General features: G+C 35.8%; 2 protein-coding genes across 14 annotated transcripts in view; one reads left to right on the top strand and one right to left on the bottom strand.

Moving 5' to 3' along the window:
• Positions 1-19,553, bottom strand: part of ARL6IP6 (ADP ribosylation factor like GTPase 6 interacting protein 6) — a 37,122-nt gene extending 17,569 nt beyond the window's left edge. For 2 of the 4 annotated variants that reach the window (XR_004233125.1, XM_031960673.1), the window contains exons 1-3: positions 18,662-19,553; positions 16,108-16,176; positions 6,462-6,594 (exon numbers count right to left, since the gene is read on the bottom strand). Coding sequence is in view for 3 of the 4 variants with exons in the window: in XM_031960673.1 (XP_031816533.1) it covers positions 6,462-6,594; positions 16,108-16,176; positions 18,662-19,013 (554 nt within the window). In the remaining variant the exon portion in view is untranslated. The remainder of the gene's footprint in view (positions 1-6,461; positions 6,595-16,107; positions 16,177-18,661) is intronic. The other 2 variants (XM_031960675.1, XM_031960674.1) reach the window with 2 other exon arrangements.
• Positions 19,554-19,814: 261 nt separating this feature from the next.
• PRPF40A (pre-mRNA processing factor 40 homolog A) overlaps positions 19,815-26,810 on the top strand; it is a 52,217-nt gene continuing 45,221 nt past the window's right edge. For 4 of the 10 annotated variants that reach the window (XM_031960665.1, XM_031960666.1, XM_031960667.1 and 1 more), the window contains exons 1-2: positions 19,815-20,371; positions 21,529-21,660. In XM_031960665.1, the coding sequence (XP_031816525.1) occupies positions 20,096-20,371; positions 21,529-21,660 (408 nt within the window). In that variant the 5' untranslated portion in view covers positions 19,815-20,095. Of the gene's footprint in view, positions 20,498-21,528; positions 21,661-22,906; positions 22,987-26,810 lie in introns of those variants that run through there. The other 6 variants (XM_031960662.1, XM_003763869.4, XM_031960663.1 and 3 more) reach the window with 3 other exon arrangements.

The raw sequence follows: 26,810 nt of genomic DNA on the forward strand, positions 1-26,810 counted from the left end.
TTATGAACAACTTAGCTATTCTCAGTAATACAATGATCCAAAGCAACTCTGAAGGACTTATGATAAAAAATGCTTTCTATCCCCAAAGAAAGTGATGGTGTCTGAATTACAGACTGAAGCATACTGTTTTAAATTTTATTTTTCTTGAGGTTTTTTCCCCCCATGTGTTTTCTTTTACAATATGACTAATTTGGAAATGCTTTACATGACTACACATGTATAACGTATATCAAATTGCTTGTCTTCTAAACGGGGGGAGGGGAGAAAAAATACACACCAAGGAAAAATTGGGTCTGGTATGGAGGAGGGTCATTGTCCTCTGTTAAACTAATGACATCTATGCTTGTAAAAGTATTTAGAACAAGAATGGAATATTTCCCAAACAGCTCTCTATAGATTATTTTCTCACATTATCAGTTTTTTTTTTTTTTTTTAACTATATCATAAATCTCAAGTAAGCCTCTAATGCCCCATTTTGATGGAAAGATTGAGCACTTCTCTCACCTCATCCTTTAGGAAAAATGTCATTGGATAAATTTTATCCTTACTCTCCAAACAACCAAATTTGTTGCTAAAGGTAATAAACATTTTCAAAATGCCAAAAAAAGAAAAAGAAAAAAAGGTTTGTTTGCTTTTGCCATAGAATTGGGGAACAGGTTAAATATTCTTTTTAATACTTTTGAACAGCTCACCTCACCTCTCTAAGCACCTAAAGCTGCACAAAGGAAATTTCAAAAAATAAATCCCATTTTTCTTGCCAAAATCAGGTTAGGAAAGGTAAAAAGAAAAAGAAAACTCATATCTCCCTCTAGTGGCCATAAAACAAATAGACAGAGCAGATTTTGTAGTGGCTTTCTAGGGAAAAAAAAATTTTGTTTGTTTTTTGTAGAAAAGTTTGATAAAGCTTCAGCTTTAGAACCCTAAATATTGACCTCAGAGAGAAGTAGCTTTTATGGAATAGTAGAGGATAAATATAGAGAAGGAAAATGGGTTATTGAATTATATAGTTCTTGTAGAGGGCTGAAATTCTTTGAGTCGGCGCACTGAGGTTAGTTCAAGCACTTAGGGCCAATTACTGATTGGACAATACTCCACGGGTATATGCTTGGAAAATGGTCCTTCCCACTATCCTATGCTGGCTCAATGATTGGTGTATACAAAGGATTGTAGGAGGGACTAGGGGGTGGAATAAGACTAGCCAGAGTCACTTTTGGGGTAGATAAGAAGGCAATTGCAGAGATTCTGCTTCCACCCTGTTCAATCCTGCGTCTAAAGACCAAGAATAAAGACTAAGGACTTTTGCTTATCCTGACTCCGACTGATTCTGGCCCAGAATCTGGGGTGTCTGGGGTGCTAGCACAGTTGTCACAAGTTCTATTCAAGCTTCTCACAATTCTTCCCCAAATAGCTCAGTACCTCTGTATACTACATTTTAGATGCTGGACTGAGTTTAGATGTCCCAGATGATTTAAGGAAGAAAAGAAGTCTCGGAGGACTTCCTGACATGGTCTTAAATAGAGAGTAATATTGAGGGTCCCAAAGATACTTATCAGGATGAGATTTATTGAAAAGTGACCACTATGCAACAAAGAATTTGTTTGTTCACCTACTTCTATCTTCTACTTAAAAATGTTTTCAATCCTTCTTGAAGTAAATTTCATTTCAGTAACTTTATAATGTAAAACTAATTTAGTTCCAAGACTGATGAAAGACTGAAAAGTTAAATTACTACCCAATGATGGTTAATTAGAATGAAGGAGGAACACATCTAAAGAAACCAACAGGCCTACGAATGTCTCTAGTTGATGTAAAAAAGAACATGTATAAAGATGAAAGGGTAACACATACTCAGAATACAAGAATGAATGGAAATGAAAACCACTGAGTGCCAGGAAGACCAATAGCCAAAAAATCAGAGGTTTGCGATTATAAAGAAGGGAAAGGGACCTACATGTGCACGAATGTTTGTGGCAGCCCTTTTTGTAGTGGCTAAAAACTGGAAACTGAATGGATGTCCATCAGTTGGAGAATGGCTGAATAAATTGTGGTATATGAATATTATGGAATATTACTGTTCTGCAAGAAATGACCAACAGGATAATTTCAGAAAGGCCTGGAGAGACTTACACGAACTGATGCTGAGTGAAATGAGCAGGACCAGGAGATCATTATATACTTCAACAACAATACTATATGATGACCAGTTCTGATGGACCAGGCCATCCTCAGCAACGAGATCAACCAAATCATTTCCAATGGAGCAGTAATGAACTGAACCAGCTATGCCCAGAAAAAGAACTCTGGGAGATGACTAAAAACCATTACATTGAATTCCCAATCCCTATATTTATGCCCACCTGCATTTTTAATTTCCTTCACAAGCTAATTGTACAATATTTCAGAGTCTGATTCTTTTTGTACAGCAAAATAACGTTTTGGTCATGTATACTTATTGTGTATCTAATTTATATTTTAATATATTTAACATCTACTGGTCATCCTGCCATCTAGGGGAGGGAGTGGGGGGGTAAGAGGTGAAAAATTGGAACAAGAGGTTTGGCAATTGTTAATGCTGTAAAGTTACCCATGCATATATCCTGTAAATAAAAGGCTATTAAATTAAAAAAAAAAAAAAAATCAGAGGTTTGCAAAAAAAAAAAAAAAAAAAAAAAAGCTTCAGATTACACAGGAGATAAAGGAAAGGATAGCTTGCACAAATGGTATATTAACAAGAATGAACCTCCAACTTAAGGAATGATAAAACAGAAGTATATTACTAAGAACAGAAAACATCCAGGCTCCTTCCTTCTCCCATCTCCACCAAGGAAGCTTGGGGTAAGGGGAAGAGTATAAAGGTCAAGGGTCAACTTTCTCCCAGAAAGTGAGTTGAATCAAGAAGAGAAGAGCCCAGCTGGCTTGTTTCTCCGAGTTCCATTTGCCCCTTTGGATAACTGGGTAGGGAGGGATGGTTAGTCTGCAGACTGAAAATGTACTCCTTAGAGGAAAAATTCATTCAAAATATGTACAATTCCATCTGGAACCAATTAACAAGTACCAAGGTACCATGGTAGTTACTTTGTTGTTATTGTCTTATCTTTTGTTCTCAAAGAGGGCCATGACATCAGGGAGGTACACTATGACATGCAAGTGAACCGAATTTAATAAGGGAAAGACTTTCTCCTCTAGAAGCAATGGCAAGATATAGATCATGACAATTGGAAATGGCCCTAGATGGCCCTAGATCAGGGGTTCTCAAACTATGGCCCACGGGCCAGATGCAGCAGCTGAGGATAATTATCCCCCTCACCCAGGGCTATGAAGTTTCTTTATTTAAAGACCCACAAAACAAAGTTTTTGTTTTTACTATAATCTGGCCCTCCAACAGTCTGAGGGACAGTGAACTGGTCCCCTATTTAAAAAGTTTGAGGACCCCTGCCCTAGATATTGAAAGATCTTGAGCTTTTTAAGCTAAGGTCTTTGTTACTAGCAATATTAACTATATTATATTTCAGAGTCCTGCAAGAATTTACAATTAGCAAAATATTCATAGCAAAACTGAATAATGCAAAAAAGAGTGCAAGAAAACAGTAAGGTCCTTTCTCCTTTTCTGAGAAGAAGGATCCCTAATAAAATCCTAGAAAGGATTACTAAATAGATGGCTAATGAGATCTGACAATCTCCAAGTACCAGTTCTCCACAGCAATCAAAAATTTCATCTTGATGCCTTGTAATATTTTCAATAATTATCATTTGATTGTAATATGTAAAAGAATACATACATCTAAATTTTAATATTAAATCATGTACCTTGGGATTCATATTGATTGAACTTCCACATTGCCTCTGCCCAAGTTGTGGAAAAGAGAATAAATGGCTCTACATCTTTTTAGCTCATTTTTATTTGTTTTTTTTTTTTTTGACTGAGACAATTGGGGTTAAGTGACTTGCCCAGGGTCACACAGCCAGGAAGTGTTAAGTATCTCAGGTCAGATTTAAATTCAGGTCCTCCTGATTTCAGGGCTGGTGCTCTATCCACTACACCAATTAGCTGCCCCTCTAGCTCATTTTTACATCTGTCTTCTGTCATTTTACCCTGATAAACTTCTTGGCTATAAGGGAAAAAAAGTACTCAACTTGGCCTAGGCCTTCTAGAAATCAGATTTCCCTTAGTTGGGATATCCTATTTTTTTAAATCCTATTTCAATTTGGATGTTGGTATTTGTTGGGGATTAAACCAACTTTAAGCCAAAAAAGTTTCATCAATTTAAAGTTAATAAATAACATTTAATTTCTTGAACATTATTTGCTTATAAAGGACTGCTAAACATATCCTCATTATTATAATGAGAACAATTCTTATTTTACACATGTTATTTTAAGGTTATAAAAATTCATGTTTTATTGAAGTGAAAGCTGAAGTTCTAAAAGATTAAATGAGTTGCCACTGGTTACATGTTTAGATAGTTTTAGACATGGGGCTCGAACTCCAACCTTTCCTAACTATAACTCCTACCCTACACTCTTTTCATTATACTATACTATTTCTGAATCTGTAGCCTTTATAGTTACTACAATTACTAGAAGTTGGCAACATTTTTCTTCAATAGTCAAATCAACACGAATTTAGTAATAAACCAATCAGCAAAAATTTATTAAGCACCTACCAGGTGCCAGGCACTGTGCTGGGTATGAAGTATACAAATACAAAGAACGAAACAATTTATTGTCAAGGAACTTATCTCCTCTATTTAGGGGAAAGATGTGAAAAAGAGCAAAAGAGTGAAAGAGAACATGTATACATACATACATATACACATATATGTAAGTAAACAGCATAAATGCAAAAGAAGTATAATGTATATAAGTACAAGTCAGTTTGAAGGAAAGAACACTAGTAAATGGAAAAGACAGGAAAGACTTCATGTAGAGGACAGAGCCTGAATTTCATCTTGGAGGAAGACAGAAATTTTATGAGGTCTAGTTAAGAAACAAGAATATCCCAAAAGCATGGGGGACTGCTAGAAATAAAGGCACAAGAAATGAAAGATGTAGTTACCTTATGTCAAGAACACAGAGAAGATCAGTTTGTTTGATTGTAAAATAAAAACCAAACTGAGGAGTTTACACTTCGTTCTAGAGGCAATAAGGAGTCATTATTAAGAAAAATCACTTTGGTGTCTATATGGAAGATGGCTTAGAAACTTGAGACAGTTTAAATGAGAGGTCATAAAGGCCTAAACTTAGGTGTTGCTGGTACAAGTAAATAAGACTTTATTAAGAGCTTGCTATATGCTAGGCACTGTGCTAAGCACTGAAGATACAAAAAACGAAACAAAGCAAAACAGTTCCTGCCCTCAAAGTGCATACATTATACTAGATGACAACACAAACAAGACCTAGGAAAGGGTTTGAGATGAGAAGGCACCCATAAGAGGGCATAAAGCAAAGTCTTCAGAAAAAAGAATGAGGTGTGGCTGCCTAGGCATATACCCCAAATGCAAAATGACAAAAGGAACTCACCAATGGGAGAAAAGGGTAGGCATGGAGGAAAAGAGGTTCCAGGGTAAGAAGGTTCTGAGTTATAGTGAGGAAGTCCAAGAAAATCAAAAGTCTAGTAAAGAGAGGAATGAAGCACGGTCTATCTGTAGTAATTCCAAAATAGACATCTTAGAACTCACTAATGGGAAAAATGGGCTGATAATAGCAACAGAAATGAGAATATATTTGGGGATTTTATGTGGACAGAAATGGCAAGATTTAGCACTAGTTGGGTATCTGGGTTAAGGAAGAATAAGGAATTAAGAAAACATTAAAGTTACAAACTTGGGAAACTGGAAAAATGTAGTGCTTTTGACATAAATGAGAAAATCTAGAAAATGGGTAGATTTGGGACAAAAAAAAATTTATTTTTTTGGATATGTTAAGTCTGAAATGTCCAGTTTAAAATTTCTAATTAAGTCACTGAGATGATATGGGAGGAAAAGAATTAGGAGACATTACTGCTTAAAAACCCAAGAATAGCATCTAGTATAGTGATAAATATGTAAGCTTTTTACATAACACTTAAATAGTTGCAAAAATCCAAATATGAATTCTTAACATAACTTTTAAAAACCTGATAAATCATAAGAGAACCTGAAGTTCCAGATCCCTAGGAACAATTTGATGTTGTAAAATATAATGAATAGCAAAGCTTCCGTCTCTAGCCAATTCTCTGGCTTTGTTATGAAGATAACCTACTTTAATTTAAGTTACTTCACTGAATCAAAGAATTAGCCAAACAGAATCTGTTATATTCATTTTCACTTTTTAAAGGCAACACTAAAAACTTGTTCCATGTCTATTTTATGGATAGACAATTTAGGTCTATAAATCACTTAAATAATACAGGTTTCTGATTGCTCTTATTTCTTTCACAAAGAAGGACTAAAGAGACAATATCTAAAAACAAAAATACTTACTTGAACTTTGCTGGTGAAAGAGGAGTAGGAGGGAACATTCCAGGTTCAAAAGAATCAAAATAAGTCACTGTCCAAGAAAAACTGCAACACGAGAATCCTGCTGTTAAGGATATAATAAATAAAGTCCAGAATCCTTAATAAAAGAGAAAGGGAGGGAAAAAAATTACCTTGTAAGTTTTAAAATTCTTGACAATAATAACTGAGAAAACCAATTAAAAAAAATTTATTAAAGCTTTTTATTTACAAAACATATGGGTAATTTTTCTCCTCCTTCCCCCCACCTCCTCCTCTAGATGGCAGGTATGGTAATACATGTTAATGTTAAAATATAGGTTAAGTCCAATATATGTATACATATTTATAGTTATCTTGCTGCACAAGAAAAATTGGATCAAGAAGTGACAAAAAAACCCCAAGAAAGAAAACAAAATGCAAATAAAAAAACAACAGAAAGTGAAAATGCTATGTTGTGGTCCACACTCAGTTCCCACAGTCCTCTCTCTGGGTACAGATGGCTCTCCTCATCGCTGAACAACTGGAACTCAATTGAATCATTTCACTCTTGAAGAGAGCCATGTCCAGCAGAATTGATCGTTTATATAGTCTACTTGTTGCCATGTATAAGGATCTTCTGGTTCTGCTCATTCCACTTAGCATCAGTTCATTTAAGCCTCTTCAGGTCTCTCTGAAATCATCCTGTTGGTCTTTTCTTATAGAACAATAATATTCCATAACATTTATATACCATAATATAATCAGCCATTCTCCAATTGATGGGCATCCATTCAGTTTCTACTACAACAAGGACTGCCACATTTTTGCACATATGGGTCCCTTTCAAACCTCAAGATCTTTTTGGGATATAAGCCCAGTAGAAACACTGCTGGGTCAAAGGGCATGAACTTTTTGAGAATAGCTCCAAATTGCTCTCCAGAATGGTTGGATCCATTCACAGCTCCACCAACAGTGTCAGTGTCCCAGTTTTCCCACATCCCCATCATTAACTTTTCCTGTCATCTTAGCCAATCTGAGAGATATGTAGTAGTATCTCAGAGTAGTCTTAATTTGCATTTCTCTGATCAACAGTGATCTGTGTCAACCTGAGAGGTGTGTAGTAGTATCTTAGTCTTAATTTGCATTTCTCTGATCAACAGTGTTGTAAGAGCACTTCTTCATATGACTAGAAAGTTTCAATTTCTTCATCTGAAAATTGTCTGTTCATATCCTTTGACCATTTATCAATTGAAAAAGGCTTGATTTCTTATAAATCTGAGTCAATTCCTTATATATTTTAGAAATGAGGCCTTTATCAGAACCTGTGAATGTAAAATTGAGACAACCAATTTTATTCAAATCAATATCCGATTTAAAAACTTTTCCTCCTTCTGACATGCCAGTATAAAATTTAATTGAAGCCATGATCGAGCAATAGAAAAATAAGTTATTAATGTAGAAACAGAAATCAGTAAAATTAGATTTAATACAATCTTCTAATTTTTTTTAAGTACAAAAATGAAACTTATGGCTTTATACCGCAAAAACGTTGGTGCCATTATTCCTTAGCATGTCACTTTTTTTTTTTTTTGAAGTAGGATTCTTTTCATACCCACACTAAGTGGGAGGCAGTTAACACTATCTGTGATAAAGTCTGGTACCTCTCCTAGAATTTATATAATAGCACATGATGAAAATAGCACTTAAAGATTTGCTGGGCATTTCATATACTAACCTCCTTGACTCTTACAACTCTCATAATTCTTATCCTCTTACTTCAGTTGCTAAGGCTAAGGGAACTGGTTCAGTAAGTGAGGTTCAAAATCATTGCAAAATGACACTATAGATTCAAACCCATATTTTTCTGACATCAAATCCAAGAAAATTTCTACCATTCCATGTTCTCTCTGTTATCCAGTGTTTTCTTCATACTAAGAGATTTAAGAATTTTTTCCTTTTCACCTTTAAATCTTTATTTTTATAGCTGAGTAATTAAAAACAATTTTAAGTTTATTTAAGCTTGCCCCATATTTGAAAATAGGCAGTTGCTAACCTACAGAATGTTTTCAATTTATCAGCTATTGCAAAATCAGTTGTTTCAAAATGTTTCCCCAAAGAAACAATATTTAAAAATCTATCATTAATATAGTTAAACTGTAAAATTATCCAAGTTCTGAGAAGGGAAAGAGAATGAGTGCAGTCTAATGAGGCAGAAAATATTCCCAGCATCAGAGCTGGCCCTTAGCTTGTTAATACTTACCTTTTTTAAACTACTACCTCGATTCCCTCCACCAGGGTTCCTGTTTCCTCTTCCTTAGATCTCCCAACAGACTTATTCTCTATATCTCAGTGTTGCAAAATGATTTCCCTTCAACCCAATCAAAACATCCATCTCTTCAAGTGTATCCCAAATAAATAGGAAGTATTGGTTTGAATGACTGACAATGCTTAATTCTTCTTCATTTATAACTACATTATAAAAAAAGAACATTTCTTCCTACCATAATTCTGGAATCTGGATGGATGGGGGTGTCAGGTATGAAAAACATTAGGTTTTCTCAGACTAGAAATCTCCTAGTATAGACTTTAAGTTATTAATTTCCCCACTTTTCTTTTCCAATTGTCTCCCCACAACCCCTCACTCTCTCCCTATGTTTTTCTGCACATGGTTATAAGATATAAGGGGAGAACAGCAGCACTTGCACATTTGAAACAGAAATTTGAAGATATGGGATTTTTTAAAATTTGGGACTGGCTAAATTTAGTAGGAAAGTGATCTAGTGGAAAGATTTGGAATCAATAAAAAAGTAAAAAAGACTTGGATTAAAAGTCAATAAAGAGGCACAGTGATAAACAATGAGAATATAAAAGCAAAATAGTCCCAGCTGTCAAAAAACTCACAATCTAAGGAATGAATTGAATACACAAAAGAAAGCTGGAAAAAGAAGACCAGGTGAACAAGAGGGTTTCATAAGGTGTTAATATCAAATCTGAATAGATTGATGAGACTTGGAAACTGTTATCAACGAAATCATATATTGAGATATTGAGCTCCTTTAATCTAAATCTGCTATCTTAAAACTACTTTTGCTGTATATTTTTACAAATACACTGTTATAATTACATTAAAATACTGCTGAATCAACTTCATAAATGTCTACAAATGCTATTATTCATCTCTATAAAAAGTGTAGTCTCAATAAGTGTTTATTTTGGATATGGCGTTTGCACATAGTTATTTAAATGTTGCCTCCTCCATTTCCTTGAATTCTCAGTACTTTCTAATATCTAGTAAATAGGAGGCACTTAACATTTATTGCCTTAATTAAGCACCTATTTCCAAGGTATTATGCTGGGTCCTGGAAATAAAATAAACTTAACAAACTTGTTTTCTTCTACAACCATAATTTCATATGGATATTTACACAATCTTTATATTGATCATACTCAATTATAATCACAATTTGTTTAACTATTCTTTACTTGTGTAACATTGGTACACTGGCTATTTCCAATTTTTGTAATAATAATGTTGCTATAAGTTTTTTTTGTGATGGCAAAGAATTGGAAATTAAGATGATGCCTATCAATTGATGAATGGTTGAACAAGTTGTGGTATATGATTATGATGGAATACTATTGTGCTTAAAGAAATTATGAGCAGAATGCTTGCATAAAAACTTGAACTTCAATGAACTGATGATGAAAATCAAGCAGGCAGAACCGAAACACTGTACACAGTAACACCAATATCACAGAGTAACCAATTCCAAATGATTCAGCTACTCTCAGCAATACTTTAATTCCAAAACTTTAATTTTTAAAAAATACGTTTTCTTTCACAAAGTGACTAGTACAAGAATGTTTTGCATGACTGCACATATACAATCTATCAAATTGCTTATCATTTTAGGGAGGAGGATAAGGGAGAATTTGGAACTCAAAAGTAATTTTAAAAAATGTTTAAAACTTTTTCTATGTAAACGGGAAAAACATTGTTTAATAAGAATGTTTCTATATAAACAACTTTTTAAAACTTTCTGATAATACTCTGGACATATCAATAATAAAATTATTGGACTAGTCTATAATTGTGCTGGTGGCCCCCAATCAAAATTATCATTTTAAATTTATTCCCATTTTGTGTGTCAAATTGAATAGAATGCCAGGCCTAATGTCACCAAGACTCATCTTCCTGACTTAAAACTGGCCTTAGACTTTTTTTTTCCCTTTGGCCTTAGACTTTTACTGTGACCCTGGGCAAGCCACTTAACCATTTGCTTCAATGTCTGCATCTATCTTTAAAATGAGAGGAAATGGCCCCAAATCATGAAATCAGACATAAATGAACATAAATTATGTCTAAGGCTAGACATTTTTTTTTTAAAATGAAAAATGTTTTCTTTTGTAAACTGTCAATTTATAACCTTTTATTAACAGTTCCTTTAGGAACTGAATTTTACCCCTATTTTTACCAGTCCCGTTATTTTGACATTTATATATTTGCTATGTTGTCCCATTTTAAATGTTTGTTATATTATTTTCCTCTATCATTTTAAAGCATATTTTACAATGTAGGTAGCTGAAATTTAATGTATTAGAGGGACTCCAAGCTTATATATCTTTCCACATTACTAAAATTTTTCCAATAGTTATTTCTAAAATAATGAATCCTTTACTCAGTTTTTTTCTAGTTTTATCAAATTAGTCTGAGATACATTTGAATTCACATAATATAAGTGACTGGGAATTATTTATTCTCTGGGTCTCAAATGTTTATCTATAAAATGAAGGGTTTGAGGCCCACAAATTCTAAGGCCAAATCTTGTTCTAAAATTTATTATATCATAAGATGTCAATAATCTCTATTCTTTTCAATCTTTTCTAACCTTTTATCAAAAAACTTTTATTATTTTTGGGTTACTAAACCTATCATCTCTTCTATCTTTGTCCCACACATCATTTCCTTTCCTAAAACCAGGAATGTGTCCACTTTAGCTCTGTTAGAACTTTACTTCCAATCAATCAACTGACATTCTTGGGAATTTTTCAATTTTTTCTTTTCTGGTACATGACGACCACTTGTGTATGATACATATGTATAAGTGTTTTTATTTGGAGGCATTTACTGGGTTTACAGTAAAAATACTGAGTATCTAGTATTTCAAGTATTTCTGTATGAATGAAAAGCCAGAATTTAATTTTTTACAACTCCAAATTAGTGTTTCAATTTAAATTTTGTTCCAAAATCCAACTATACAGACTTTTATAAAATGGTTCTAGAGGTAAACTAGGTATCTGTATAAAAATATCTATTTATAATCCAGCTAAACTGAAAGGGCAATAGAAAAAGGAATTCATTAGTCATTGAATACAAGTTATTAAGTTCAATCTATCACTAAATCTACCTTTATCTCAATTTGAGACTGCTACCATGCTAAAACAGAAACAAATCCTCTTATACTATATACTTATACTATACCTAAATAGCCTCTAATCACTTCTATAAAATCCTAAAACATCATTTCAATTCCCCATTGAACAACCTAAAGTAGCTCCCTATAGAACACAGTTCAAATTTTCCTTTCTAATATCTTTGATAATCTGGATCTTAGATCCTTCCTAAATGATTTCAGACAAATCAATTAAATTCTCTGGTTTGTACCTTTGACTCTAAAATAAACCAGATGTTTATGATCCAATTCAGTTCTAACCCTTCTAATTCTAATCTGAAGGAGAAAATCTTGAGTAGTTCAGGACAGTAGTAGAGAGGTAACAATTTTAGACACTTGAAAGTGGAATACCTAGGTTATCTAGAGGAAACGAAGAGCTCCACTGAAACTCTTTCAGTTTTAATAGTAACAATAACATTTCACCCTAGAATACTATGTCTTGTTTTTTCTTTTATGTATCTTCTTGAAAAAAATATGCTCCATTCTAGAAACTCACTTAACTGTTTAGTTTTAGATTGAAGTCTGATAAACTCAATGGTTAATAAACAACAAAAAATACTATGATACCTTGGTTTTTAAATAGTGAAAGTATCTGAAAAATTATGAAACTTGTGAATAAATATGTTAACACCCAATTTTCAACTCACACAACTAATAGTATAGATTGCTATTTTTAATAATGTGTATATATGTCCCACAACAATTCCCCTATAAGCATATTTCCTTATAAGAAAACTATTATGCTGTAGAGAATCTATTTTTACAGTGTTTTTTAATAACATTGTAGAAAGAACCAGAAATTTTTGATGGTGACAAGTAATATCTATTATTTGTAATTATTAAGAGTACCTGATCTAATAGAATTAAGTATTGCCTTTAAATAGCCATAGTTGGAGTCTCTGTGAATACATTGTATTTATAATTTTACAACTTGCAACACAAGATAGAAACCTTGTTGTAGAGGAATCTCATCTCCTTTGCAGAGAGAACTTCCTCAAATAAGATCAAGGTCACAAACTATTTCTCAATATCAGTAAGACAAAAGGATACTCTTTCTTTTAAGGAAAAGAAGGGACTAAGAAAAACATAAAGGTGATATGGTACGGTATTTTTGATACCATTCTGAACCACTTCTACTAGTATACGTCATAGCTCATTTATGCTTTGTAGTGTAAACCTATCTAATATGCTGGCAGCTTTCCTTTAATTCTTAAAGGTTACAATTTATATATTAATAATTATTACCATTATTAAGACTACCCATTTATTACCTTTTGGCCCTTCTAGTCATGCATATCTCCTTGCTAATTATCTTTTATACTATTTCTTAAGTGAACATTCATTCTTGGCAATAATAGATCATAGATCAAAAATCTATATGCTGCTATCTACTACAAACCTCAAATTATTCATTGATTGGTAGCATTATTGATTCATTTGAGACACTATTATTCTTTATCTACTTGGGTTTCCCTATGTAAGTTTATATACCAATCTCTTGGATGACCATGAACGTCACTGCAGATACTATAGCGCTCTGGAGCTCTAGGCAATCAGTACAATGTTATCTACAAACAGGAATAATTGGAGGACCTTACTACTTGGAACAAAGCTTCTTAAACTGAATTGCAAAAAGCCAGAATATGGGGTCATGAAATTATGATTTGCTTTCAGTAAATGTTTGATTTGTATGCTATATATATATATATATATATATATATATATATATATATATATCCAGAGTCATGCAAAAATTTCTGTGGCAGAAAGGGTAGGGAATAGAAAATTTTTGAGAAGCTCTGATTTAAAAGAAATTATCTTATGGATTTGAATTTTGCTCAGGACATGCTCCTTGAACAATCTCATTTCTATAATTGCACCATCACAGACTCTCAGCCACTTAACAGCTGCACAGGATTCACCTTCTTCCTAAAAATCTTTTGAAGATGCTTTTTTCTTCTACTGAGGAGTAAAATAGACACTAAATTAAAAGTCTTAGTTAAATCCATAACCAGAAGAAACTCTAAAGGTAAAACCCTTTTTCCAGAAATATTCAAGATACCCATGAAGCAACAGTCTATCTTTTAATGGCTACTTAGAATTTCCTTTTGCAAAAAATAATAGAAACCGAAGGACCTCAATTTTGTGCACAAACAGGTATTTCATTTAAGCTTAGCATAGTGATATAAACTCTATTAGAACCACCTCAGAAAAAAAAAAAAAATCCACCCAAAACAAATAAATGGCACAAATCATTTTAAAGTGTCATAGCATCATTATGACAAATTCTGACTTTAAAGTGCTACTGCTTTCTTGTAGGAATAAATGTCTATAAATCACTTATCCCTTCCTCTGGTGTATGCACATACACAAATTTAGGAATTTACAAGGTACCTTATCTTCCCTAACTTTTCTTTCATTTTCTAATCCCCTGAATCAGCATTTGCCAATATATATTTTGGTAGATAAACAAAGCTGGCACATAATTAGTCAGCCAGGTAGCACAATGAATAGTGTGCTAGATTTGGTACTCAGGAAGATGAGTTCAAATCCTATCTCAGCATTTAACAGTTGGGTAACCCTGGGCAAGTCATTTAACCTCTTGCAAACTCAAGTTTCCTAATCTGTAAAGTGGGGATAATAATACTACCAACATTTTACAAAGATGCTGTAACAAAAGAAATAAACATTTAAATAGTTTACAAATCTTAAAATGTTATATAAATGCTGTTATTGAGATCATTTAAGAAAAATATTTGAAAAGAAATAATTCAAGTAACCTACAAAATCAGCATTGTGAGTTTGCCATGCATTATTCTTCTAAATAAATTTTGTTATTTTTGACTTGTACTTAATTTCCAATGTTACATTACAAAATAGTAATGGTAAGATTTTGAAAAACCATTTCCTGGAGTTAAGTAAGGCTAAATAGGAAGTAGGCCTCAGATGAGAGGCTTCAATTCTTATTTTCAGGGTATGCCAAATAGTTGTAGTAATACAAATGACCTAAGAAGTAAAGGCATAACCTAGTCATCAAAGAATTTGGTGGAAGTCAGAAGAGGAAAACTTTTCAACAAGACAAAGGACTAACTACTAGAAAATGAGTGAAGTTGATAAAAAGATTCCAGAAAGATGGAACTAGCTAAAATTCAAAAGTCTGTTAAGTCTATTTTTATCAGAGCTTAAAACTAGCTTCCCTCATAATTAGAACCAGTCTTAAATGGCTAGCAAATAAGCTTCAGACTAACTAACAAATAAGCCTTTTCAGAAAAGGTAAAGGGATATATTCAATATTGAAGGAAAACAGCTAGAAAGGAGAATATCTTCAACCATTTAGTAAACCTGAGCGGCATAGCTCAAAGCCAGAAAAAACTGTTGCAAACAGGCCAAGAAATGATTCTGAGAAAAATTAAAAATTTTTTTTCAAGACCTAGTAAGCATTAAGATCCTATATTTCCTACGTTTTAATTTTGCATCCAGTGCTAACAAGGTTCAGAAGAATAGCACTGATAATCTAGAGGTAATCTTTGCCTATATAGTAACATCAGGAAAATATGGGTTTTTTTTTAATTTGGAAAGAAAAGGTGATTTTCTTAACTGTTGGGTTTTTATTTGGTTAAATATTAACCCTGTCTGGATGTATATCATTTTTTTTTCACATCTCCTTCAAGACAGTTTAAGATAAACAACCTTATCCTCATTAGCTTAGGAGCCCATTTCAGTGGTGAATTCAGCAGTTCAAAGGTCTAAAAAGAGTAAATGGAGCTTGGGCAGATAAAAAGCCACTAACTCTTTATGGTAAATAGTGAAACTAGTTGTAGTTTTGGATCACTTAGGCTACTCTCTCAAATGCCTCTATTCAATTTTTCTTAAAATCAACTAATAAAAGTATATTGAATAATTGTTCTACCTCTCTTTCAGTGATAGAATATTAATGGGATTTTCTATTTGGTTAAGGAAGGAGAAATATGTTAATTTATTTTTACATGATGACTATAAAATGCCTTTCAAATATGAGGTAAATACCAAAGAAAGAAAATTAATTAGTTGGGACTGAATCCTATTACTTTAATTAATTAGATCATTTGGTATAATCTCTTGTTTTACCATTCTGGTATAGTCTCTTATTCTTAATTTGTGTGCACAAGAAATTTCACATCTCGGGAAGAAGAAAAAAAAAAATCAAATAAGCCGATTACCTATTTTGTTCATACCTAATAAACCAGTTTCTACACCATCTTCGGTCTTCAAATTCTCAGCATGCAAGTCTGTGAATTTAAAAAAGGGTTTAGATAGATAAGCAATTTAATCCCTAATCAATCGGCAAGTATTTATTCACCAACTATGTGAAAAGAACTAGGAATTGAAAAAAAAAAAATATATATATATATATATATCACCGCCTTCAATGAGCTTATATTCTAGTAAAAGGGAGTAAATTATTCCCGTAAATACAACATAGAAGTAATACTGGAAGGGGAGTAGTGGTCATCAGGAAAAACCTTGAGGAGGAAGTCCTGATGGAGTTAAGTGTTAGAGAAGGCTAAAGCTTTTAAGAAGTAGAAAGCAATTCCTCAATGACACAGAATGTGACATATAAAGGACGGTAAGGAGACCAATCTGGCTAATTTAAAGAGTTGGGGAGAACAGGATATCTAATAAATCTGGAAGGTAAGCAGAAGTTAAGAGACATTTTTATCACATCTCAGATAGAAGGGAGACAATCTTTTTGAGTTAGCATGTTTCAATAATATCACTTTGGCAGTTATGTGAAAAAAGTGAGGCAATTAGAAGATCAATTAAAGAGGCTTTGTTAATAGTCCATAAGAGGTCTAGATGGGAAAAAAAATTACAAATAACAAATGTAAGAAAGCTTATAGAGGCAGAATTTTCATAATTTGCCAACTGACTAAGGAAGATGAGTTTAGGCTGACTTGAAGATGTGAAGTCTCATGATGAGTATAATGCCTTAAACACAAATATAGAAATTCATTATCAAGGGGACACTTAGCAATGATAAGTCACATTAAAGATATATCTTTCAATCTTAATCTTGCTAAATTGGTCTTTTCTGTATGAAACATAGCAAGTCAGAATAACGGGTAGCAATGTCTTTCATTAGAATCATGGAAAACGGTGGGGGGAAAGTGAATTTTAAATTTTCTAACAAGAAATCTCATTTTATCTCTGCCTCCTGACTTTTATGTTAAAGTTCCATATTCTATGAAATCTTTCCCAGTTTTCATAATTTTAGTACCTTGTGAGATTTCCTATTTATTCTGTATACAATGTTTATACATTGTTGTAGATCGTCTCTTCCATTAGTCTATAAGCTCTCTGAGAAAAGGGGATGTTTCTGATGACTTATATTATCCCTAGCACACAAGAGAAACTTAATACTTATTGACTCTATACACACACACGCATATCCACATATAAATAATATTATAGATAACATATTAAGGTTTCAATTAAGTAGGGTAGATAAATACCCTAATTACTTACTATAAATAAATTTCTCCAGAGATCCTGCCCTTTACAGAGTACATAGTATGTGTATATATTAAAACTAGCACAAAAAAAACCATTATGATTTAATATTTGATCCTGTAATATGGAACACAGGACTCTGAATACAGAAGTGACATGAAGGGTCACACTAGCATTTCAGGATCACTTCTTTGGTAGCTGTATGTGAAAGACTAGAGAAAAGAGATCTGATTCAAGAAAACCAATGGAGGAAATTACTATAATAGTCTTAAGCAGGGGATGATGAAAGCCTGAAATAGGACAGTGGCTGGGAATAGAGAGAAGGGTAGTTTTAAACTAATTTACTACCTGCTAGCATAGTGCCCTGTTTAAATGGGCCCACATCACACCAAAACAAGACTGGAAATTTGCAAAGCTATGGAAGGAAGCAAAATCAGCTTGTTAGGCAGAAATGGATGAAATACAGATAGATAGTATGTTTTGCGTTGGAAACAATCCCAGGAAGACAACTGATTACGAAATATCCATCTATTTCTGCTTGATTTACACTTCATTTTACCCCAAGAGTGACTGAAAAGTGTTCTTTCGAAGTTTGAATCAATAACCACTTAAAAAGAGGTCCTAAGTGCAGTATAACCATGTGATTGACTTTCCCCCCTCCATAAAAAGAAAAAAAGACAATGACAAGTAATAAATTGAATTAACAGCTGCTTCAATACAATGAAATCAATAAGGCTAATTATCTCAGGACAGTAGGGTAGTTAACTGGTGCTTCAGGTTCCGAGTTCGAATCCACTTATTAGCTTTGTGACCTTGGGCAAGTCACTTAACCACATTTACTTTAGTTTTCTTACCTGTAAAATGAGCTGGAGAAGTAAATGGCAAACCATTAACACTATATTTGCCAAGAAAGCCCCAAATTAGTCACAAGAGAATAGTATACTGAAACCACTTAACTAGTGGAACTCTAGAGCAATCAATCATAAGATCTCAGCTGGGCTCCCCCCTTCTGTAAAAAACCTTTACCAGTTCTTATTAATTTTGGTGCTTTCCCCGAGACCATAACCCACTTAAATCTAGAGATTTATTTGTACTATTTTCTCCGAATTATATTTTGAAAGCCCAGGAAGCAGCGGCTTGTTACACCAGCACTTACTAGAGACAGATTACCTGGTAGGTGCTAAATACTAGGTAACTGCTAAACCGAGCCCCACCCACAACACTCCGTTCTGAGGTCCCCACCCTTCCTGACAGATCCAGTACCTTTCACGATCAAGTAGACGATAGCTAGGAGGAAAGCAAGGAGGGCTGCGAAGAGAAGAGAACAAATCACCGAGAGGATCTGTACTGGCCACGGTCGGCCCCGGGGAGCTTCAGATACCCTCGGGGTGACCCCATTGTGTTTGTGCGGCTGAGGCGACGGCGAGTCAGCCAAAAGCTCTGCTCGAAGGTCTCGGACCACTTCGTTGACCCCGTCCTCCTCGTAGTCATCTTCTCCTTCCCCCCAGCTGCCCCCACCCTGAGACGGAGAAGTGTAGGCAGGGAAGACCAGGGTGGCCGGAGGTCCCACTCGGCGGTGGCGAATCGAGCGGCTCCCACTAGTCAAGAACGACATGGCGGGAAAACGGGCAACGGAACCCGGAAGCTCTGGGATTTCCTACCTCCCCCCAATCGTTGGCCAATTAGCGCCCCGAAGGTTCCCCGGTGCCTACCAACGAAGGCCTAGGGGGAGGGGGGAGCTGCGCCCAAGGAGTGGGGAAGGGGCAGCAGAAGAATCCGGAAAAAGTGCATCAGGGGATGAACCCGACACTGGGGACTGAGGGAAGAGGGAGGCTGAAAGAAGTAGGGGAAGGCGGGGGAAGGGACAGGAGGGAAAGACGGACATGTTGAAGATCATATTCCCCTCCCCTCGCTGCGTCTGGTCCCAGCCCCAAGACCTCCGCCTTCGCTGCCGCGTAGCCTCCAGGCAAGCCGCACGCGTTCCGGCCCAGCGGGCCCTTCTTAACCCGCAAATCCCAGTGCTCGGTCCTAGCGCCTGCCGCCATTGCTGCAGTCCGGCACCCCCTCTGAAACCCCCTCCCCAGTCCGTCCGCTTTTTCCCCGCGTCCTCCCTGCTTAAGAACGCGAGAGATCTTTCTCGATTTTTCGTCTAAACGGCATCTTTAGTGCGCGGCGGCCCGTCTCTTCCTTTGCCTAAACCGCTTCTCCCCATCCCCCTACTCGACTTTCAACCACCTCCCCACTTCCACACTTCGCTTCTCGCTCAGTGCCGCGTCACGCTCCCCCCTCTTCACCTCGGCCATCGCGCGCTTCGCCAGTCTCGCGCTTTCTCACCCGGTGCTTTCCGCGTCCTCGAGCCCCCTCCTCTTCCCCTCCTCCCTCCCTTTTTCCTCCCCCCCCTCCCCCGCCCAATCTCGAGCCTCGCGCGCGCGCATCCTGTCCCAGCCACCGCTAACGCTAGAAGCTGCTTCCCCCCCTCCTGGCTCCCCGGCGGCCTCAGGTTTGTGGGGCGTGCGTAACTCGGGTGGGGGGTAAAGGCGGCAGCCCCCCCACTGCCCCTCCCCCTACGGGGTGAGGTGGCTGTTAGGCCCGGGAGGCTGGGGCCTACGTACTCTTCTCTTCCCCGGGGGAAGTTGGTGGAGTTTTCCCGGCGGGGGACTCGGCGCAGAAACTTCCTCCGTCCCCCTCCCCCCCTCCATGCAGGCGACGCCGAGCGAGGCCGAGGCCGGGGGCGAATCGCCGCAGAGCTGCGTGCAAGCCGCGCGCTCTGATTGGACGGCGGGGAAGCCAGTCAGCTTATTGGCCCCGCTGATCCCGCCCCGCAGCTCCGGGCAGCCTCTACCCTTTGGCCCCAGCGGGCGCCAGCCACTCAGATCGCTCCTTGTTGGAATGTGTAGCGGCAGCGGCCGCCGCCGGAGCAGCCTCAGCCCGACGATGAGGCCGGGGACGGGAGTCGAGCGTGGAGGCCTCATGGTGAGTGAAATGGAGAACCGTCCTCCACCGCGGGGTCCCGGGAACGGGGAGCGGAGACTGTCCAGCTCAAGCCTCTGCTCCAGCCCATGGGCCTCTGCGGACGGCTACCTGAGGAGACGGCCCTCGGTAAGGGAGCGGTGGGGCGGGGGAAAAGCGGCACAATGAAAAAAAGAAACAGGAAGCCTTCTCCCTGTGGGGAAGAAAAAAAAAGGTGGACAGAGGAGGAGGCCTGAGGTGGCGGGATCTGACTCTGAGGGAGGGAAATGGAGGGCGGAGTATCACAAAGGAAAAGACACTGTGGGTCCCCGGGTAATGGGTTTTACTGTGGCGATGATGGAGATGGGAGCCTTGGGCAGAACCGGTGGCTTGGGTGTTGGCAGTAGGAGTCTGCTGTAGGGTGCAGGCCTGATTTGCCCAGGGTAGAAAGAGGAGGAATGTGACTAAAGATAAAAGAAAGAATGATCAAGGCTAGGTAGAGTTACTAAGCGTAGGCTTACTTTACGTGATTTGAGGCATTGGCCACCTTTGTAGCCTAAATAATTTTGATTTTACGAAGTTAAGGCAGGTACTCTTTCTATTGCTTACTGTACATAGTTTGCCGAATGGCCAATCAGCAGCAGTTACTTTTAGAGCTGGCAGTGATGTTAAATAGCTTTTCACAGAGACAATGTTTTGATCTACCTTAGAGTTTTTCAGGGAAGTGACAGGTTTGTCACTTAGGAAACATCCACAGGTAGCCTTTGTAGTATTCTTTGGACCTTTATAAATTACCCTTCCATTACTTGTAAAACAAAATAGTTTAGTTTGAAATTTAAAGACTTATCTTGATAAGGCAGAATAATGAGGTCTCCCCCACCCACCCACCCACCCCCAGAATTGGTCCTAAAATTATTCATTTCTTTGACAAACTACATTTTAGCAAAAAAAAAAAAAAAAAAAAAATTACCATGGTACAAATTATTTTTTGTCGTTCTTTATTATCTGTAAACAGTAGGCAATTCCCCCAGAAGTCCGATTGTATAAATGGACAGATCTCTATAAAAGTTCCTGCGTTGCCAAATATCTTGCCATCTCACTTCAATAATAGCGGTCTTAGTGCTTTTGGGGGGTGGGAAGACTATTTCTAATTGATATTTTCTTTACTAACACTTTTTCAGATGGGACATCCTGGTATGCATTATCCACCCATGGGAATGCACCCTATGGGTCAGAGAGGAAACATGCAACCTGTACCTCATGGAATGATGCAGCAAATGATGCCCCCTATGGGAGGTCCTCCAATGGGACAAGTAAGACGGTTTTTAAAATTACATTTGTTTTATAGCATCACTGTGATAATTTAAAGCATGGTTAACTGTTAGTAAATAAGTCAAGGATTAATATTTCCCCAAAAACATATTCAAAGGTTTCAAAAATTAAATGTTAAGTTATGTCCGTAACACGAGTTTTTACTGTATTGAGGCTGTCATCCACATAAAAATGATCATTTCCACTTTGAAAAAATATACTTGAATAGCAGTAGCTTAAAGGTTATGTTTAGTTGCCTGATTTGATCTTCTCAAGCAACTCAATTTGGTTTTATGCCCTAGCTGCAAATCTAGAAACTTTCTGTTCATTTTACCATATCTTTCGTGGGTTACTCAACTGAGATAAATGTTTGTAAAAATAGAAAAATCTATATCGGCAGCTTTGTTTAGGTGTTTTGCCTTAGAATTTCAGTGTTTTACATTTTTTGATACCAAAACAGTCTTCTTGATTTTCTGTTCCATATTCCTAATTTTCTATAGGATACTTTATTTTGAAGTAAGAAAGTGCTGAACTGTCCCTTCTTTCTCTAGTATAAGTTGTAAATAGGAGTGATTTGTATCAAGAAACTTCACCCTATAGTGCTCTAATCAGGAAAAGTAATTAAATTCAGTTACTGTGAATGATAGTTATACTTTAACTCTGTTAGATGCTATATGAATTTGAGTAGCTGGTTTCTCTCCATAAGAATCTTGATAAATCATTAGAAATCTAGACTTAATATCACATGGAGGCAATCAAGGGTACTGAATGTGATCTTTCTCTTAACTAGTTTTTGTTTAGTTTGATAATTGTTAAAAGATCATTGATTTCATAGTGAAATTGTATGGAAACCAGGAAGGGAAAGGAATCTTTTTTTTTTTTTTTTTTTAATTAAAAAGAAAAAGTTTTACACAAATGGTTTTCTTCTGTGTAGTTTTTTCTATAATAAATCAGTAACTAGTTTAAAACTCTATTCAGAAGTAGTTGGCCCAAGAGACTTGGCTCTTTGATGTAGGAGCTCTAATAATAACCGAGCCATTGGTCTTCTGATTTAGGAACAACACAAGTTTCAAAACTCTCTTGGTGAAGATACAATTCTGTGATCCTTCTTCTGTTCTTTACAATCTCCCAAGCAGCAAGGAGCTCTTGATTTCTTGATAGAGCTGCTCTAACTAGATATTGAGCTTTAACAAAATATTTATTCTTTAAATGCTCTGGTTCTTATTTAAAATTAGTTTCTTTCCACAGAAAGATAAAATAAAACAATTTGCTACTGCCAGATGCTTCTCTCTTTTCTGGGGCCTTCTGTTTCCATTGGGCCAATCAAGGTAAGTTATGCAAGGGATTGACCTGCTTTTACCCTTGCTATGGTGCCATGGCACTATTTTTCAAAACCAAGAGACCAGTTAGTCATTTTCTAATTAAATGCAAAGACGTTACTTTTTTATAATTGTTTTGGTTTGTCTTAGTGTTTTGTCAGTTGGTCACAGTTTACCTTAAGGTCTTTATGGTTTAAGGTGCTGCAGTGACCACTTCCTTTTGGGGTTTGTTTTCCAGTTAACTACACATCTACTAAGAAATTGGGCAGTTGTGCTTTGTGGTCTTTCCCACATTCTCTTCCCAACATGTCATGTGCATACGTATCTCACTTGATAGCTCAAATTTTGAGGAGTCCATTTCTCTATTGACTCCTATGAATATAAGTGGCTGTCTTAGGAATCTTTAACACTGATCCTCAGAGAAATTCTCATTCCAAAGCTTACCCTAGATTCTTATAAATGCTCCTATTTTTATTGATGTCTTTAGAACTTTAAAATGGAGCCATGGATCTTGGCACAGCCAGTTCTTGGTTATCAATGGTAACAGGAGACAGAGACAGCATGGATAATTAAAATCCATGGATGATTCAAAGACCCCATTTAAACTCAAAACTGTTAAACCACCAAGGAATTACTAACAAATAGCAAAATTGTTTCACTTTTCATCTTCTTTCATTTCACTTGCTCACCCTCTGATAGAGGTATTCATGAGCAGTGAAATGGCTGGAAATTTAAAGAAGCAAAAGTAAAAGGCCTCTATATACATCAATGTGCCTAAGTTGGTAAGAGTTTTTTCCTACCATATAATTTAACCAATTTTGAAGTTTGTTTGATGAAGCTTTGTCTTTGGAACTTAGAATTTGGGATACCGGGTTGTGTGATGGCCAGGTCTCAGAATTTAGGGAAACTAGCTATGTGTTGGCTATTTCATATTTCATTCTAGGCCCAATTTAAGGTTATATGAAAAGCTAAGATTGATGTTAGTCTTGTATATTCATTAGAAGTTGTGGAGTTCTTGGCAGTCAGCAAATGCAGTAAATGTCATTTATGAAGTAAACTTTTTCTTATTTGGAAAATATTTCCTTAAAATTGGTTGAGAAAACAAAAAGATTTTCATATCGACTAATTTTCTAATTCACAGTAATAAAGGTGGGAAGGGGACTTGTCTTATGTTATACTTTAAAACATTAGTCCTTGCCCTTTTAATATTCATAAGCAAAATTAAATAGGCTCAGTTAAATATGTTATCTACTCCCAAATAATAAATTGAATGAATTACATTGAGCTAGTTTGTTTTTTGGCTCTCCCATGTTTGCTGTTGTCATTTCTTAAGTTACACTCATTGTTTCTTTCCTGTTACCAATTAATGTAGCTATATGGTTCGTTATAGTAAATTGTGTTTCTGTATTCACAGAATCAGAGTTTTAGAGTCTGAAGGAAATTCAAAGCACCCAAGCTTTGTGAATAATGTGATATTTATTCACACCGGAGTGTTCTAAGGATCACTCATTTAAAATGTACTTATTGGATTTCAGAAGGAAGAGTTAAAAACTTTGTTCTGTGCCTGTTCAACTTATACTTTAATAATACTTCACAGACTTTAATGTGATTGCATTTCCAAGGCTACCTTGCTCCATACTCTTTGTTAATAATTCTTTACTTTTAGAACACATTTGTTTTGTTCCTTTCCCCAGAAATAATGTTTAGAAATCAAACATTTTTAAAGTGCCTATCTTATGTAGTTTCTGCCTTCTTCAATCACACTTTTTTTTACTTCTACTTTAGGAAACTGTAACCTTTGGCAAAGTCATTTAACCTCAGATCCTTGCTTTCTTTAATCAGTAAATTGGGTTCAGAATATGCAATATTTCCTGGCTCTTAAAATTTTGATTTTAATACACAATGTCAGAGAGTAATTATTAACGGAATTTTTATAGCTTGGTATGAAAGAGAAGGAAGTATAAATTTGAGTTTTGTTAATAAATTTTGGCCTAGATTACAATTTGTTGCAAATTAAAGTATATTTGTATTTCACAAGTATGTATCAGTTTCCTACTCTTAAGATTTTTACACCAAGAAATGAAGCTGTAGTTCTGACTTAAACCTCTTGTCTTTAGATGATCAGTAAAACTTTTATCGGACAATTCAAATAGCCTCCTAACTATGCTCACCAGTTGCTTTCCACTTAAATTTGTTTGCAATCTGCTAGATTAACCTCCTTTGAAGTGTGTCTGATTGTCTTAACTACCTTGCTCTAGTCTCCCTCCAGTGGTTCCCATGTTCTTCTATGATAAAAGCCAACTTTTTAAACTTCTCATTTAAAATCTTTAACAGTCTGATTTCAACCTCTGTATATGGCCTTATCTTGTAAAAAAAAAAAAAAAAAATGGCTGCCCAGCCCAAATCCCTAGCCCAACCTATGTTTTCCAGATGACTCTTAGTTTATATTATATTTTCCTTTCTCTTTTTCTCCCTGCTCTCCCAAAAGGCAGCTGGAATGCCTCTTCCTGTTTTAAGACATGCAGCTCAAATTCCATCTCCTCTAAGACCTTCCATAATTGTCCTATATGTATGCCCCTCTTTTTTATTTTAATGCAGTTTCTTGTTATGTAATTTATACAAATTATTTTATCTCTGCAATTTAATTATGAGGTCTTGAAAGATAGGCACTTTGATGAATTAGAAAGAATATTAGATTTTTGTGTCAGCAATGAATTTGAAACCTACTTCTGCTGTTTAGTCTATTATTACCTTTGACAAATCATAGGGCAGATTTCCTCCTCTGTAAAATGAGGGGATTGGGCTGGATTGTCCCTAATTTAAATCTTTGATCTCATGGCTTAAACTTAGTCATTCTTCTCTCCCTCAGTTTTGAATATAGCATACTATCAAATACTTTTAAATAAATGAATGGAATACACGTTTCTAAAAAGAAGACATAATAAACACAGACAGTCACATTTAGCTAGGATATGTGCAGCTTAATTCAGGTGTCCTAGCATTTTAGGTTCATTTCAGTATTTAAACTGCTTGGGAGAAATTATTAACTCTTCACGTTAGTTTTAATATTCAAGTATCCAAAAGTGAAACATCGTGGAGCCTGGACACAACCTAGTAAGTAGTGTGGCATTAGTTATTTCCCTTGTATATTCAAAATACTCAATTGTTGAATACTGTGTGTTGATATTATACTCATTTAACAAATTGCATTATCTTAGCTAATATAGATCAAAATCATTTAGAGTAAATGTGGATATTCACGTCCATAATAGTACCACATTATCTTCTGGATATATTCATAGGTACAAAGGATGCCAGCAAAAATGCATCAGAATCAAAAAATAATTGTCTTTTTCTTAGTCTAATCTTCATTGTGAACTTCTCCCCAAATACAGTGAATTCTATTACTGTCATACACATTATTACAAGTCAGACAAAACAGTCATTTTCATTTCCCTCATTTGGGTAAATAATAAACCAGAACTGACTAAAGTCCTCTTTTATTTGGAATCCCTCCTCTTCCTCCCCCTAAAGTTCATGTAGAAGAGTGCAAGAAGATGGGCTAGAAGAGTAGGTGGAGGGCCAGAACTTGGAAGCCAAATCTGGGGTTTGCAGTGAACTACTAAATATTTTTGAACTGGAAATTGCCATTATCAAAGCTGCTTTTAAGATTACCTTTGCAGTACTGTTAGATATTTTTTAAAAAGATGTGAAAATATGAAGATAGGAGTAAGAATTGCAAAAATATATACATAGCTGTTGATACAGGTATATTGTTATAAAAGTATATCTCTGTGCTTTACTAAAAAAGAGTAGTATCCAGGCAGGGAGGT

Source organism: Sarcophilus harrisii, chromosome 3, assembly GCF_902635505.1.
Source record: "Sarcophilus harrisii chromosome 3, mSarHar1.11, whole genome shotgun sequence".
NCBI lineage: Eukaryota > Metazoa > Chordata > Mammalia > Dasyuromorphia > Dasyuridae > Sarcophilus > Sarcophilus harrisii.